This window comes from Coffea eugenioides, chromosome 6, assembly GCF_003713205.1.
Source record: "Coffea eugenioides isolate CCC68of chromosome 6, Ceug_1.0, whole genome shotgun sequence".
NCBI lineage: Eukaryota > Viridiplantae > Streptophyta > Magnoliopsida > Gentianales > Rubiaceae > Coffea > Coffea eugenioides.
The window spans coordinates 11,572,005-11,587,765 of NC_040040.1; the positions used below are offsets into that span (position 1 = coordinate 11,572,005).

At 36.1% G+C, this 15,761-nt stretch overlaps 2 protein-coding genes and 1 non-coding gene across 3 annotated transcripts; 2 read left to right on the forward strand and 1 right to left on the reverse strand.

The window, feature by feature from the left end:
* The first annotated feature begins 2,392 nt into the window (after positions 1 to 2,392).
* LOC113775290 (serine/threonine-protein kinase RIPK) lies at positions 2,393 to 5,623 on the forward strand. Its single transcript, XM_027320102.1, has 5 exons — positions 2,393 to 3,012; positions 3,225 to 3,360; positions 4,225 to 4,361; positions 4,459 to 4,582; positions 4,820 to 5,623. Exons 1-5 carry the CDS (start codon positions 2,638 to 2,640, stop codon positions 5,386 to 5,388), a joined length of 1,341 nt encoding a protein of 446 aa, XP_027175903.1. The 5' UTR covers positions 2,393 to 2,637; the 3' UTR covers positions 5,389 to 5,623.
* Positions 5,624 to 9,002: 3,379 nt separating this feature from the next.
* On the forward strand, positions 9,003 to 13,157 carry LOC113774604 (RING-box protein 1a). Its single transcript, XM_027319170.1, has 5 exons — positions 9,003 to 9,253; positions 9,411 to 9,461; positions 9,597 to 9,656; positions 12,633 to 12,704; positions 12,807 to 13,157. The coding sequence occupies exons 1-5, from the start codon at positions 9,097 to 9,099 to the stop codon at positions 12,842 to 12,844; spliced, it is 378 nt and encodes a 125-aa protein (XP_027174971.1). The 5' UTR covers positions 9,003 to 9,096; the 3' UTR covers positions 12,845 to 13,157.
* A 1,467-nt stretch (positions 13,158 to 14,624) lies between these two features.
* TRNAS-GCU lies at positions 14,625 to 14,706 on the reverse strand. The gene has a single exon. It is a non-coding gene; the product is annotated as a tRNA-Ser (tRNA).
* Between the last annotated feature and the right edge of the window lie 1,055 nt (positions 14,707 to 15,761).

Genomic DNA, 15,761 nt, shown 5'->3' on the forward strand with positions numbered 1-15,761 from the left:
GTACGATTGTGAAATTGTTGTAAAATTTTTTTTTGGTGATAAAATTGTTGTAATCTATAATTCCCTGGTATATAAATATATGAAAATAAAAAGAAAACAGTTCAAATCACAACAACGCGCCCGCCGGCCCTCAAATTTCATGTGTCTAATGTTGAAGTTCTGCTAAAAACGACCTGGACAAAACATTAATAGCCGTCATGCTTTTTAGCATATTGAGATTAATACTACTAATTTGCATTCATTACCCTTCCAGTATTAGTAGTGTGTTTTTTCCTCTTGAAAATTTTAAAAAAAAGTATCAATATTTATAAAATGGCATATTTCTACTAATAGCCTAAAATTTGAATTCACGTATTAAAAAAATAAAATTCTCCTCGTGCTAATAAAAAAACTTCAGAAAATCGCAATCCAAATCGACTTTGTTGGATTTACGTGAGACGCTTTGGTAATTTTATCCAGCTTGACTCGGTTAACCAATTAAAGTTAGAATCCTATGGAATTGACTTTCCTGCATGCTGTTGATGGCAAGAAAAATATGGCCGGGTCCCATCTACCTACCGCCATGGAAGCCCCCAATTTCTAAATCTTTCAAAGCTGATAGAATGAAGGAAAATTCCATATCTTTCTATTCTTGCGAATGGTATGTGGCTCCATGCAATGGGTTAATTAAAAATTGTCCTAGAATTAGTTATCCAGACTTCCATGGTTTTAGCGGGAACATCATGCTGGGGGTGATGCTTTACCTACCGCTTCCTGCAGGCCCCATCTAAATACGTATATGTATACATGTTTGGTTAGCCGGAAATGTTCCATATTTTCGCAGATGAATACTGCGGACTCTGATGTTATATACAACTATTATTCTTTTTAATGGTTGTTTTTTTTTTTTTTCTAAATAATAATGAGCGTAGTTTCTAGAACAAAGACAAATGTGCAAGTGTGCTGGCTAACCTACCATCTTCTTCTTCTTCTTCTTCTTCTTAGTTCTTACAAATTCCTCCAAATGTTGTTGTTCTTGTTCATCATTGATTGTTTTCTTAATTACCCACGACTTACGAGGCTATGACCAAATCATTGGTTTAAAAGCGTGTCCTTTTCAAAATAAGGCGTGTGCTGTGGAATCTCAATCTCCCTCGCCCCTCTTCTCTTTCTCTCTCTCTCTCTCTCAGACCTCGTACGCAGCATTTTTCTTTCCTTCCCACTAATTTCTCAGCCATTTTTGAATCCTATATTTGGTAGAAGAAAAAAAAGGAAGAAGACTATAATCTACATGAAAAAGGGGGGCAAAATATCTTCTTTCGTTTTTCTTCTTTGGCTTTTTATTAATTTTTCTTGAAAGCGAAACACAAATGGATAATTTATGGAAAATTTTATTCCGCTTAATTCTAAAACCCAACTAGGACCTTAAGCAGCATTAAACAATTTTAAATTAGGAACACCTAAACTGAATTGACAGATAACAAAACAGCCTAATTGAAACACGTGAATTCGAGTCATCAAAAAAGAATAAGTGAAGAATCGCTGTTGATGGTTTTAGCGTAAAAGGAAAAAAAAAACACTGGATTAATGTGTTTTTCTATAGCACATAACAGTACTGGGCCAACTCAATGCTCATATGCAGTGATGGCTGCCAAACAATTCAAAGCTGTCAAGGGGAAGGATCAAAATTACTATTAACAATGATAAAGACTTTTATATTAAAAAAAAAATGCTACATTGATCTCAAATCTCGATCCATCAGCTTTCTACAATTTTCATTTCTTAATTTTCACTTGATGCTCATGTTTACGTGAGACTTGCGAATACCAGTAGATAATAATGATCGAGGACATGAGTATTCAAAGATCCCCGCGTCAGGGAACACACGTAGGAGAAATCTCCATTAGCTTAGCTAGATACCACGATGGAATTTCCACACCAAATATTCATTTTTTTTTAAAAAAAATAATTTATTGCAAAACTGAGTCAAAACAATTTCGAAAACCGCTTTTCCATCATCGCCACCGAATGGAACAATCTTTAGAAGGTGTGAAACTGAGGCTCCCACCATAACTTTCAGACCACCCCAAAGAACTAAGTCAAAGAGGGGGCAGCCAAGTCTTTTCTCACTCAACCGAATTCGTAGACTTCGTGGTGCTCTTTTGCTTTTCATTTTGTACACCAAATTCTTTAATAGTAGCTACATCAACTATTGATGGAGGATCACATTACAAAACGAACTACTATATACGCCCATACATACAAAAAGCAGTATTTGTCCACGAAAGAGAAATTAATAGTAAATGATTAAAAAAAAAACAAATCAGCATAAAGCCAGGTCTTATATATAAAGGGGTTGTGAACCTCTTATCTGTATCATACTATCATGTCCTGTGGAGACAAGAGCCAGGAGAGAGAATAATTGGCACATTTGAATATTAGGCCACGGCTTTCCATAGAAGTTTTCCAAACCCCATTGCATAATTCCTGTCATCGCCACATTCTTTCCTTGTTCTACAATTCTCTCAAGCAGCGACAGGTCTAACTTGATCAGAGTTATATAAACGAAGGGTTTTCGAGGCATTTGGGTGCAGAAGAGGAGAAACAACAAAAGTATTTCCATACACGTAGAAAGCATATATATACTTTTATCACGAGATGACAGTCCAGAAGGTTTCGTGGCAATGTTTTGTTCTGGGATGTTACAAGATTGAGAACCCTAAACCGAAAAAGAAGAAAGTTGTGGCCAAGCAAACTTCATTCCACAGGCTTTCGATGTCGGATTTTAGTTCTTCAACCATTTCAGAGGATCTCTCTATCTCTTTAGCCGGCTCCAACATTCACATATTTACTCTTCAGGAGCTGAAGGTGATCACTCAGAGCTTCTCGTCTAGTAACTTTCTTGGTGAGGGAGGATTTGGACCAGTTCATAAAGGGTTCATTGACGACAAGCTTAGACCCGGGCTGAAGGCTCAGCCAGTGGCTGTCAAGCTCCTTGATCTGGACGGCTCCCAAGGTCACAAGGAATGGCTGGTATGTATGAACCTACCAAACTTGATTTCCCTCACTGGCTTGACATGCAGTCCGGGGGTTGATAACCTCGTCCTGCTTAGCAGTTAGTATGCCCGAGGGTTCGCAGTGTTCTTGAAGTTAGTGTTGAAGAATTTTTTGATATTCAACTTTTGTGCATGAAGATTTCTTGTCAGATTGAATGATTGACCAACTTTAATTTCCTTTCTTAACAGACTGAAGTGATATTTCTGGGGCAATTGAGGCATCCAAATTTGGTGAAGTTGATCGGATACTGCTGCGAGGAGGAACATCGACTTTTAGTCTATGAATACATGCCACGAGGCAGCCTGGAGAATCAGCTGTTTAGAAGTACGTACGTCTTGTCTCCGCGTTATCATTGTTTGAAATATATATCAGTAGCGATTCATCTTCCGCACATATTTTTTTCCATGGTGCTCAATTTTCTTTGTTGCTTCAGTATAGTAGGTAGCTGTATTCGCTGTCAGAAATGTAGAAACTTGGGACAGCTGTTAATATCTTACTAAGAACAGCTAGCCAAAATAGCATTATTATTAAACGTGGAAGAGATTTTTTAAATAGGTCTGCTGATAATGACATTTCGGGAGAGTTTGGATGTAATCTCTAGGATATCGTCAATCAATTATAAAACACATATAATATATAGTTTCCAGTTGAAACGGCTATTTTCTTTAATAATTGTCTGCTAGTTTTACCATTTCCTGTGAGGGATGTTGACATTATGTTGCCTCTTGAAAAGAATAATCCCGCAGTTGTGCAAATAATTATGTGCCGTATAATCATGATGAGTACGAGACTTGCTCTATAGATAGAAAAGTTCAACCTGGAATTATAAGTTCACGTTACCCTATTCGTGGTTGGTAACTTACCTTTTGGTTAATTCATTAGTCGTTGCAATATGTAACCTTCTAATGATGTAATATTTGAACATAATAATGCTATTACCTAAATACTACCATATAAATCTCATCAAGCTCACAAACTTTTTTTTTTTTTTTTTTTAACATAATGGGCCGGGGTTTTCACTTTTCTGATAGAGTTTTTACTAACCTTTGACAACTATTAATCTCATTTTAAGACGCTAGCTTTAGATTTAAAATTTTGGTAAATGCCACATATTTAAAATGTAAACTTACCATAAAATGTCATCTTAATCATACAAGAGTCCTCATTCTTTTACTTTCCCGTCCGCAGGATATTCCGTGTCGCTTCCATGGTCAGCAAGGATGAAAATTGCCCTTGGAGCTGCAAAAGGCCTTGCCTTTCTCCACGAGGCAGAAAAACCAGTAATCTACAGGGATTTTAAAGCCTCGAACATCCTGCTAGACTCTGTAAGCATCTAGTTTACCTAACTTTGCCCACATTTATGGGATCCTTTGCTTCATTTTCTTTCAAGAAGTGAATAAATCACTTTTAATTTGCTTACAGGATTACACTGCTAAACTCTCCGATTTCGGGCTTGCAAAAGATGGTCCAGAGGGAGATGATACGCATGTTTCGACGAGAGTTATGGGGACACAAGGCTATGCTGCCCCTGAGTATATCATGACAGGTAAAGATTCATATCATCGCTTGCTAATTTAAGCAAGATTTATTAAGGCAATCTCCACGGTTGGTTAGTCGCAATCTTTACCACAATCAACAACGTGGGTTGTTCTTAGCCATTTTCCATCGACTAGAAAAATTGCATATTTAAGTCAAATTTCACATAAAAACAAAAACTTGATTGCTATTATCCTAAACAAATGAGTGACCATTTGCCAAAACATGATAAATTGTCTCTCTGCAGGTCACTTGACAGCAGCAAGTGATGTGTACAGCTTCGGAGTAGTGCTCTTGGAGCTTCTTACAGGCAGAAGATCAGTGGACAAAACCCGTCCTTCTAGAGAACAGAACTTGGCAGATTGGGCGAGACCAATGTTAAAAGATTCCCGGAAGCTCAGCCGGATAATGGATCCTAGGCTTGAAGGCATGTACTCCGAGGAAGGGGCTCAGCAAGCTGCAGCATTGGCTTATCATTGCCTGAGTCATAGGCCTAAGAACAGACCAAATATGAGCGACATTGTAAAAACCCTGGAGCCTCTCAAGGGTTACAATGACACTTCAATTGGGACGTTTGTGTACACGGTTCCAGTTGAAACTGATTTGAAGAAAGAAAGCGAAAAGGAGAGTGAAGGAAAGAAGAAAGTGAAGAAAGAAAATGGTCACCACCAACAAAAACACAGGTTACACCACCATAACCATAAACGTAGTTTCGGAACTCCTAATTCTCCAACGATTTACTCGGAAACTCAGCTACAGCTGAGGGTGAAAGACGGGATAAATTCGCCTCTGCATCAGAGATTGAAAAGAGTATAGATTAATGAAGCGTAATAACTAATATAAGCTGTAAATATATATACATCAAAAGCCATCTTGTGTAACAAGGTGATTACTTACTAGGCTAAGCATATACCTTATCTTTTTTTATTTTTTATTTTTTAACCTGTCAAGTGTAAGCATTTGTATTTTTGTAATTGAACTTTTTTTTTTTTTAATTATTAGGTTTTATCTCTTTCTCATTAGATACCCTTTTTCTTGATTGTACCAAAGATGAAAAAAGAAAATTCATCGACTTTATTTTAATATTCAGGACATTTTTTTTTTTTTGTTTCTTAAGTTTTGGCTGAAATTTTGGATTCGATGCATTTATTTATCTAACCAAACCTTCAAAAGATGACCCGAATATGCCAAAACTAATGATTATCGCAGGATTTTCTAAACAATGATGAGTTAGAAGAATTAAGAAAAGAAGTTCGAATTCAACGGAAAATATAGGCTCTAATTTTTACACATCAATTTTTTTTTTGACCTCAGAATTTTTACACGTCATTAAGTTGGTTATGCTGGATTGTTCCTTCTAGGAATCGGCACTGGGATTTTTCTTTTTGGGTCGGTCCCATGGAGGAATTGGGATTGGGATTTGACATTTAGCAGAGATGTGCTGTTCTGGATCATCTGCAAGTTGCCTCACCAACCACTCATCTCCTAATATCTTTGAAATTCTGTGGTCGTTTCATTCTTAACAACTGCACTTAAACATAACAACCGGAGGAAGCTGCCTCTTAAAAGACTATTTCACCCGCTTCCTAACAAATGAATGACGCAAGAAAATTCGACAAAATCCCCTGTTTCTGAGTTCTTAGTTGTCTTTACCTGCCCAAGTCAAAAGAGATTCCTAATTAGATAGCAAATGGAGACGTCAAATGAAAGATACAGCGATATTTAAACTGTTGCTAGCAATCTAGAAGCTTTGATTTAGAATTCCCACTGGCAGCCAGCCAAAAATGCAATTTTTCTCCTTTTGTTTGATGTCTTTGATCAAATAATTGATACGTAGAAACTGTAGAAAACTAGGAGGTTCGTTTTCACTTCAAATTTTACCTTATTACTCTGTATTTTGCAATCTCCCTTTTCTACCAAATATCTAAATTATTCTAAAATGGCCTGAGTCCAAAAAAAAAAAAAAGAAAAGGGAGAGAGAGAGAGACAGAAATATCTATAATGGTCAGACCAATTTGGTAGGGTTGCGACAAACAGCTGCTTTATGGTTAGGAAAGGTTTAATACAAATACTTTATTTAAAAAAAAAAAAAAAATCAATGATGTCCTCTATCGTGACAAAATGTAACCACTAATTTAAAAGTTCAATAAAACCAGAAAACTAAGAAGTGTAATCTGGATCGAGGTCTACACCGCAATTTTCTCACATCAACTAATATGGCACGTAAAGTCAGACCATACCATCAAAATTTTCTATTTGCAACGTCCTGCTTTTCATATTTTATATGCAACGACTGATCTAAATACCGTATGTATTTGCCTCGAGGACCAAGACCAATTATCATATTTTACCAACAATGCTTGAAAATGAACCAACTTAAGGGGGACCCATTAAACTCCACTGTCCAGGCAATTGCTGACTGGAAGGAGATATTTTACATGCAATTGTTGACCCAAAATTTGGTCTCCTTTATGATATAGTTAATGTCTGAATTAATTAATATTAAGTGATGAATTGAGTTATCAATCACATCATTAGTAATAAAGGCACAACCTAATCAAAGGACGTTACAATCACTAGTGACTTGTACGGTGTAATTAATAATGGTGGGGATTGGTTTGGTTTTGAAATCGATTTTCAAATACAATTTTTAACTTATAATGTAAATGCAAAAATTGTTTACTTGTCATTGTATTTGTATCTACACTTATGTTTGGTGTCTACATGTTATGTTCATGTATATATTATGGGGTTTGCTCTCAACTTATTCTAATTTTGTAAAAGTTGATTTTGCAAACTTGATTTATAAAAATTAGATATTTCAAAATAATTCATGTGTTATCATTTACAGTTAAAAAACCATTTTAATAAATGCATAGATGTTCTCAAAAGAAAAGGAAAAAGCTAACTTTAATTAAAAAAATGACCATATTACACTTACATGCTATGTAATTAAATTTTGTGCTAATTAAATAATTTTTAATGTAATTAATTAATTTTTTATGAAGATTAAATGATGGATGAGAAAAACAATGGACATAAAGATGAATTTGTAATTGAATGAGAAAAGAAAGAAAATAGAAAGACCGTAAAAAGTTATCTACTCTTTAGGTAATTACGTTAAAATTTGGAAATTACATTAAAATTTGAAAGGTAAATTTGTCTACATGATAAAGTAGGCAACAATCCAAAAGTATTTCACAACTTGTTTCTGATTTCCAACTTTTTTACACCAAAAAATATCTAAAATCAGTTGAGAACATAATACAATAAATTTTTCGAAAATCAAAATCTAAAATTAGGTCTTTAGAGCCAAAACAAATCTAAAATCAGTTGAGAAACAAAATAAAATAACTTTTCAAAAATCAAAAGCTTAAATCAGGTATGTAAATCCAGTTGAGAAAAAGCCCATACTATCCAAGGCAATTGTTGCCTTGGTCGTGGAATTTGTAACGCCCTGCATCACTGTAGCAGCCCAACCCAAAGTATGAAGGTGAATCGTACGGAAATAGCACCCCAACGTCAACTATAAGTAAATCGTACGGCAAAAGAGTCAAAAGTAATTGTGTTGACATTATGGGTATAGAAAATTAGGAATGTCGACACTATTATGTCGACACAATTACTTCAATCTTGGGCCATCTAATTAACGGGCCATGGCCCATCGACGACACCGGAGTTGACTGAATGGTTTAAGGCCAAAATTCCATTAGCATCCCTGGTCTTTAAGCCCTGCATCACGGTAGCAGCCCAACCTAAAGAATGAAGGTAAATCGTAAAACCAGTTGAGAAAAAGCCCATACTATCCAAGGCAGCATCACGGTAGCAGCCCAACCTAAAGTATGAAGGTCAATCGTACGGAAATAGCACCCCAACGTCAAGTATAAGTAAATCGTACGGCATAAGAGTCAAACGTAATTGTGTTGACATTATCGGTATAGAAAATTAGGAATGTCGACACTATTATGTCGACACAATTACTTCAATCTTGGGCCATCTAATTAACGGGCCATGGCCCATCGACGACACCGGAGTTGACTGAATGGTTTAAGGCCAAAATTCCATTAGCATCCCTGGTCTTTAAGCCCTGCATCACGGTAGCAGCCCAACCTAAAGTATGAAGGTAAATCGTAAAACCAGTTGAGAAAAAGCCCATACTATCCAAGGCAGCATCACGGTAGCAGCCCAACCTAAAGTATGAAGGTCAATCGTACGGAAATAGCACCCCAACGTCAAGTATAAGTAAATCGTACGGCATAAGAGTCAAACGTAATTGTGTTGACATTATCGGTATAGAAAATTAGGAATGTCGACACTATTATGTCGACACAATTACTTCAATCTTGGGCCATCTAATTAACGGGCCAAGGCCCATTGACGACACCGGAGTTGACTGAATGGTTTAAGGCCAAAATTCCATTAGCTTCCCTGGTCTTTAAGCTCTTTATCCAATTCACGCGCAGTTTAAAGTTTGAATCTTTGCGCTAAAAGGGCTGAGAAGAGAGCTCTCTTCGAGCCAACCCAATGGCATCTCTGGACACCGACGTCACCATGGTTCCGGCTGGAGAAGGCTCCAGCGGAGCCGGACCTTCATCCTCCACAGCGTCCACCTCAACTTCTGGTAAGAAAGCCAAGCGATTCGAGATCAAGAAGTGGAACGCCGTCGCGCTTTGGGCTTGGGGTAAAACCCTAACCCTAACCTAGCATGAACTCCTTTTTTTTTTCTGTATATTTTTGAATTTGAAGCGATTCTACGATCTCTGTGATTTTTTTAATTTTTTGGTATTTTGGCGCAATTTTCTTGATTGTTTATTTACTCATTTTGTGGTTGAATTCAGATATCGTGGTGGATAACTGTGCAATTTGCAGGAATCATATTATGGATCTCTGTGAGTATTTCATGTTTTCCGCTCTATTGATTCTTTATACCTCTGATTATATAGATCTTCTTTTTTTTTGGGTCTATTGACGCTCAATTATCTGGTAATTTATCGCTGAGTGAGATTTGCGATGTGCATTATTAGGCATCGAGTGTCAAGCTAATCAAGCCAGTGCTACTAGCGAGGAATGCACGGTTGCTTGGGGTATGTACCATCTTTTTGTCGAACTCTGGCGTTTGTTTTCATGCTATTTTGATTTTTCCTTTCAGGCTAGTATCAGTTGGCCTACCGTTTTTTGATCTCTCTTTGTGCTGAATGCAATTGTAACATGTTTAGGTTGTCCTGCTTAGGTAAAGGATTTTATGTAGGTCTATTCATGGTAAAGGATTTTATGTAGGATTTTGTGCTTAGGTTGCTAAATAATGAGATATTTAGTAATTTTATATTGTTGTATTATACAGCTCAATTGATTATCATTACTTTTGACAGCTGTATACTCTTGGTTTATTTTATTATTTTAGGCAGTTTGGTATTTTGCTGGTCTGTGTTGCCACAGACAGTATGCATGTTGCTGATAGGAGTCTGCATAATGCTCTGTGCTATTTGTTTTTAAAAATTATTACAGTATCCACTTTCAGTTGTTGATTATTTTCCAATTTCTGTTGCTTTTGGATTTTTGCTTTTCTGTTGTGGAATTTGGAAGGCATTAGATTATAACTTTGTTGAGTTTTGTTAATTCAGAAGATAAGGATGTAAAAGAAGTTCCATAATGTATCTGACTATTGAATGATGTGTTTGTGAGCATTTCCTTATGTTAAATGCAATTGCTTTGAATGAGCGGTTAAAAGTGAGTTGTTTCTTTTTATCACAATTTGGTACACGAAATAGATATCTCCACTTTGTTCTTTTTCCTCATATTTTCCTTAAAATACACTTTCTATAGTGTAACTAATGTTCCTTAGGAGCCTGCCCAATTCTGAATTTTGAATGAACTTTGAGTATTGGATGAGATTTTGAGTGATAATGTTCCTTATGAATATCAAGTTTTCTTAGTTTCAGTTTGACTGAAGCTTTGTAATGTGGTCCAAAGGTATGTATGAAGCATACTCATTATTGGCATGGGCATCCGTGTTGATTGAAGCATGTTATTATCCTCAGGAATTTCAGTTACCATAAAACATTATATATTTTTATCTTAGCAGAGCAGCGTGATGGTGATTTCTCCCTTTGTACATGCTTTCTTTCCCTACCTAATATCTAAAGTTGGAAAAGCATTTGGACATGCTATGTGTGACTTGTATGATGGGGAAACTGATTCTGCATAGCATTGGCAACTGTGGGACATAGGGATGACTATGTATGGTAAATATTTGTCCATTAGGTATTAATCTTCACATTCACTAGCAAAATGGAGCCGAAACAAAAAGGTTCATGTATTCCAATTAGTTTTTTTAAGAAATGCTCATAAAAACTAATAATCCTATAGTGTTTTGAAGACAATTGATGAGCATGACTATTTTACTGCATATGCTGCAGGGGTGGTTTGGGTTATGCTAAAGAAGTTTCGAGTTGATTTTCCTATGCAAGGGTCTTATTATTGGTGGGGTCAATATTCAGACTTCTAGCTGATTGGTACCTAATGTTACTATTGATGTCTAATCTTATAAAGCATATGATGTTAACTACATGATCTTGTGAGTTTAATAACTTTAGCTGTCACTAAATTGAGCCACACAAAGATCTACTTTATCTGTGATGTCTGGTTGGTAGGAGCAGTGTTACCTTCATTAAAAACTATTCTAAGTTGATGCTCGTTATCTAGATGATATGAGCTGTTTGTGCCAATCAACTTGTTCACCGTGTTTATTCTGCAAATAACTGATGTTTGAGATGGTAAAAAGCAGTGTGTTATCCTATTGCTTGTGGCAAGAGAAAATTCTAAAGCAATTTTTGTACTTGGTTTGCTTGTTACAATGGGATGCTAATAGCTGAAATTTGTCCAAATGTCGATATAATACCATTAAGTGCTTTATAAATAGTACAGAACATTGTGGTCCCATTACCCCTTGCTGACTACTTCAAGTTATAAGGTATTTACCAATTAGAAATGAAAACTGTGAAAGTTTCCTGGTCTTAATCTAAGAACTTCTGTTATTGTCTAGCTTATACTATATGGTATGATGTGAGCCATTTTCCACTCTGCAAGAATATTTGATGAACCAGAATTGCTCTATAGCTTGGGGCTGCAATTCATGTGATTGGTCTGCCTGAATCCACCACGTCCATTCATTGATTACTGTTAACGTCAGCATCTACATCCCAGTTGTTTTCTTCAGTCCTTTGTAATTAAAAGGATCCTCTTATTGGTGTTATATTTTGCTGAAGATCAGACTTTATCTTTAACCTTTTATCATCACGTTCTGAATGCATCTTATGTTGACATTTGGTTAGTAGGAGGTATAATTGCACTTCATGAATGAAGCCTACTTATGTAGTTGTGGTGTATCTTCCATATAAACTATGCATAGCCTTGATAAGAATAAAAGCTGTTCAGGAGTAGCAGGGAGCTAAAATTATGACATAGAACATCATTTAGTGTGCTGTATAGCATTTGTATCATTTAACAAGCACAAGACTGTTAAATCTTGCGCGACAATTATCTAGTTGTAAGCAGATGCTGCCTATTTGGAGACCTCCTTTCTTGAGAAGCTATATTTATACATGTTTGTTGGGAACTTCGATTAGCTTTTGAGTATTAAATGTTAAGGTCATATTGTTCAATACTTCCACAGAAATTATGTTTGGGGATGTTAGATGATTGATATGAGTTCTAATACCTTGGGTTGAGTAAAGTTTTTTAAGAAATGATCATCCCTTGATTCCCAAGCCAGGTTCTGGAACATCACGACATAAATAACAAAATAAAGTCAAACCTAGAAAGGAATACGCACACGTGTTTTTCACTTTTTTGGCTTGCCTTGGTTACTGGCTGCCAGCTTACCATGGATGGAGTTAGCTGTCTAAAAGTTGCATTTTCTCTGGATCACTTCTTTTTTTACGTGCCCACAGATAGATTGACTTGCTAATTTGACTGGCTATTCATACAATCTCCTTTTACATGTTGTTAACATAAAATTGTGCATATCATTATCAATTTAATTGGAAGTGGAATCCCTGTAGGTGTTTGCAATCATGCTTTTCACTTCCACTGTATTAGCAGATGGCTCAAGACACGCCAGGTTTGCCCATTAGGTAAGTTTCTCTGATCCATAAACCTTTATATAGTGCCTTTGTTTTTCTTTTTGTTTCAATATCGCTGGTACCTCATTTTCCTTTCATTCTTGTATGTTACAGATAACAGTGAGTGGGAGTTCCAGAAGTATGGTCACTAGAGCTTGGGCAATTGACAGTTGGGTTTCTCTGTGTTGTTGAAAATGAAGATTTAGCCCTGCCTTTACCTTCCTTTACCAGTTCGCTGCAAATATGAAGTCAAATATTCTGAGAAACGTTATTTGTTGTAGAATACAATATCTGGTTCTATTAGGTACTATGCAGGGATTCATCAGTAAATTAGTTTGCAGTTACTCGTACTGAATTGATGTATGTTCTTTGCTTTTAATGATTTTAACACCTTATTGCTGGTTGTTGTCTATTTTGTTTTTCTTTTCCGTACACTTAGCGCATATACATAACGGGTTTTGTTAATTTGGCCACGGCATTAAGAAGTTTTAGCGTGATCATTGACTTAAGGTTGAGCAAATGCTTGCGCTGTCCATGTTTTGTGTGTGTTGAAAATTTGAAAGCACTGCACTTCACCTTCAAATCCACTAGTACATTAGTACCCATTCCTTTTGTGCTGCTGGTAGTTCAAATCGTTTGAGCCTTTTATCTTACTATAAGAATCTCCAACTTCTTTCGCAGCGGGGAAAAATGGTGATTGTTTGGTTACATGTAAAATGTTTTCTAGGAAAAGATTTGCATTTACATAATTTTCAGGTGCTTGGTTGCAATTCGAAACTTTGCTCCTATCGTTAAAACTGCCCCTTGCTATTGAACTTCATCATTAGCTTACAAGTCCTAACCTATGAAATAACATTTTTTTTCATGTATTAGTAATATTTATAGACTCTAAATCCAATTTTCATAATTAGATAGTATATGCTTCCAAGGATAAAGATCAAGGGCAATTTGACGAAAAAGATTGGTGTCTGATAAGCTTTTGGGGTTTTTCATGTCGTTTGAATTTCTATCGACAAATGATAGGAATTTTGACTTTGCTAGCGGATGTGTTGTTTTGAAAGATAACTTCGGTTCCTCGTTTAAGGAAGTTGTTTTACATAGGATTGGGGAAAATAATTTTTTGCATAAAATATTTTTACCAGTTCTTCTAAGGCGACCAAACACCGAAAATTGTGGAAAACATTTGCTGGAAAATATTTTCAGTCCAAACAAAGTAGCAAACACACCCATAATTTTAACTGGGATGGATGACTACCGATAATTGTAGTTGGTGGTGAATGTTTTGGCTTTGTTTCAAATTACCTTGGTAATTTCCTCCTGATATTTTGTGCTGATCCCCTGGCCTTGCCAATTGCTGGAGGAAAGTAGGACAAAGATTAACCAACTTGCTTAATGGCTGACCAAATGGCACGCTAATTGGGTGCCGTTTTTACCACCCTAGACTGATATGCAGTGGTGGAAGCTTAACGTTGACGGATGTACTGTATTGCTTCAACTTTTTCTCCAGTGTTGCTAGATTTGCCGCCGTATGTGCTCCATTTTCTCCTGAAAACAATACAAATATTATGAATAATCAACACGGATGAGGAATTCAATATTCCCAAGTTTTGCAGGTGGAAAAGGTTTGGCAAATTCTCTATCATCGTTCTAAGGGGTTGGAAACCTCATGGTCATCATCCTCATCGTTCCAAGGGCGTGGAAAACTTATCGCTCACAAACAATAACTCATATTAAAAACCTCGTTCATGTAGGAGCCTAGGTCGATACTTAAAAGTAAGTGGGCGGTAAATTTATAAATATAAGTCAATCACAATAACAAGGTGTTGGGAAAAAAATTCTTTTTTTTTTTTAAAAGAAAAACGGTGTTGGGAAATTAAGTTCTGATTCTTGTTGGCACAGTAAAATTTGGGTGAGCAGCAAAATGGTTTTGAACGTCGCCTGAGAGATTCGAACTCTCGCGGGGAAACCCCATGTACTTAGCAGGCACACGCCTTAACCACTCGGCCAAAGCGACATCACTGTGGGGTAGCGGAATGGTAAATAAACGTCAGTCCATGCGGAGGCGATCTTTGTCTTTTCGAACGATAATTTCTTCTTAAAAAAAATAAAGAAAAAGTCAAGGACCTTAACTAGCGAATTTTTTTTTTTTCCTGTAATTTCTCCTAGCGGTACAAAAGACAAATCTTATAATTTAAGTCTCAGTTGAAGAACTTGCTTCATCGAATCGAATTGCGAAAGGCAGTAGAAGACAAGTAGTGTACCTTCTCTTCAGACTCATTATAAAATAGCAGAAAGTGAACGTACAAATGGCAGTAAGTATCTGTTGTTTTAAAAATAATAAAAAAAAGTATCTGTTGTTTTAAGGCAGACAGCCCCAACATCCGATGCATAATTTGCTGGCTATGAGTCTTGAGACATTTGAGATCAGGAAATATTAATTAAATGGTCATCATATCTTACTTGGACAGATGCACTAGCATAAGAATCCTTCTTCATCCTGGCCACCAGCCCCATGGCCTTTATTGTCTTTCTTCTTCTTCGATGCAGTTAATACTCTTCCTAGATTACGATAGATTAAATTATAAAAATGTTATCATTATGACAAAATAAAAAAAAAAAATCCTTCGTCCTGTCCATTGATTGAGGGGCTTCTACTGGAGCCTTTTTTCTTTTTCAGTAAGGACAAATTTAAAAGGAGGGGAATGTTGATAATTTCAACGTAATTGCAAATTAGTGATGCATTTTTCTCATTGGCTTACAGAGTGATTCTCACGAATAGTCGACTAATGAATCATTGCAAATGTCTTGAACAAGGATAATCGGCCTTATTAATTAAATCAACCTCATTCGTGGAACATTATCGAGTGTGTTTGGATTGAAGATTATTTAGAATTTTTTTTGGGTGATGTGATGAATGTATGATAAAAAGTGTGGCTGAAAAAATAATAAGATAACTAGAAAACGTATTTATGATCCAAGTTTTTATTTTTTAGCAAATTAGCAAATATCTAAATAAACACATTACTTAGATCAACGTGACATCATGCTCTGTCAGAACTCAGAAGATGT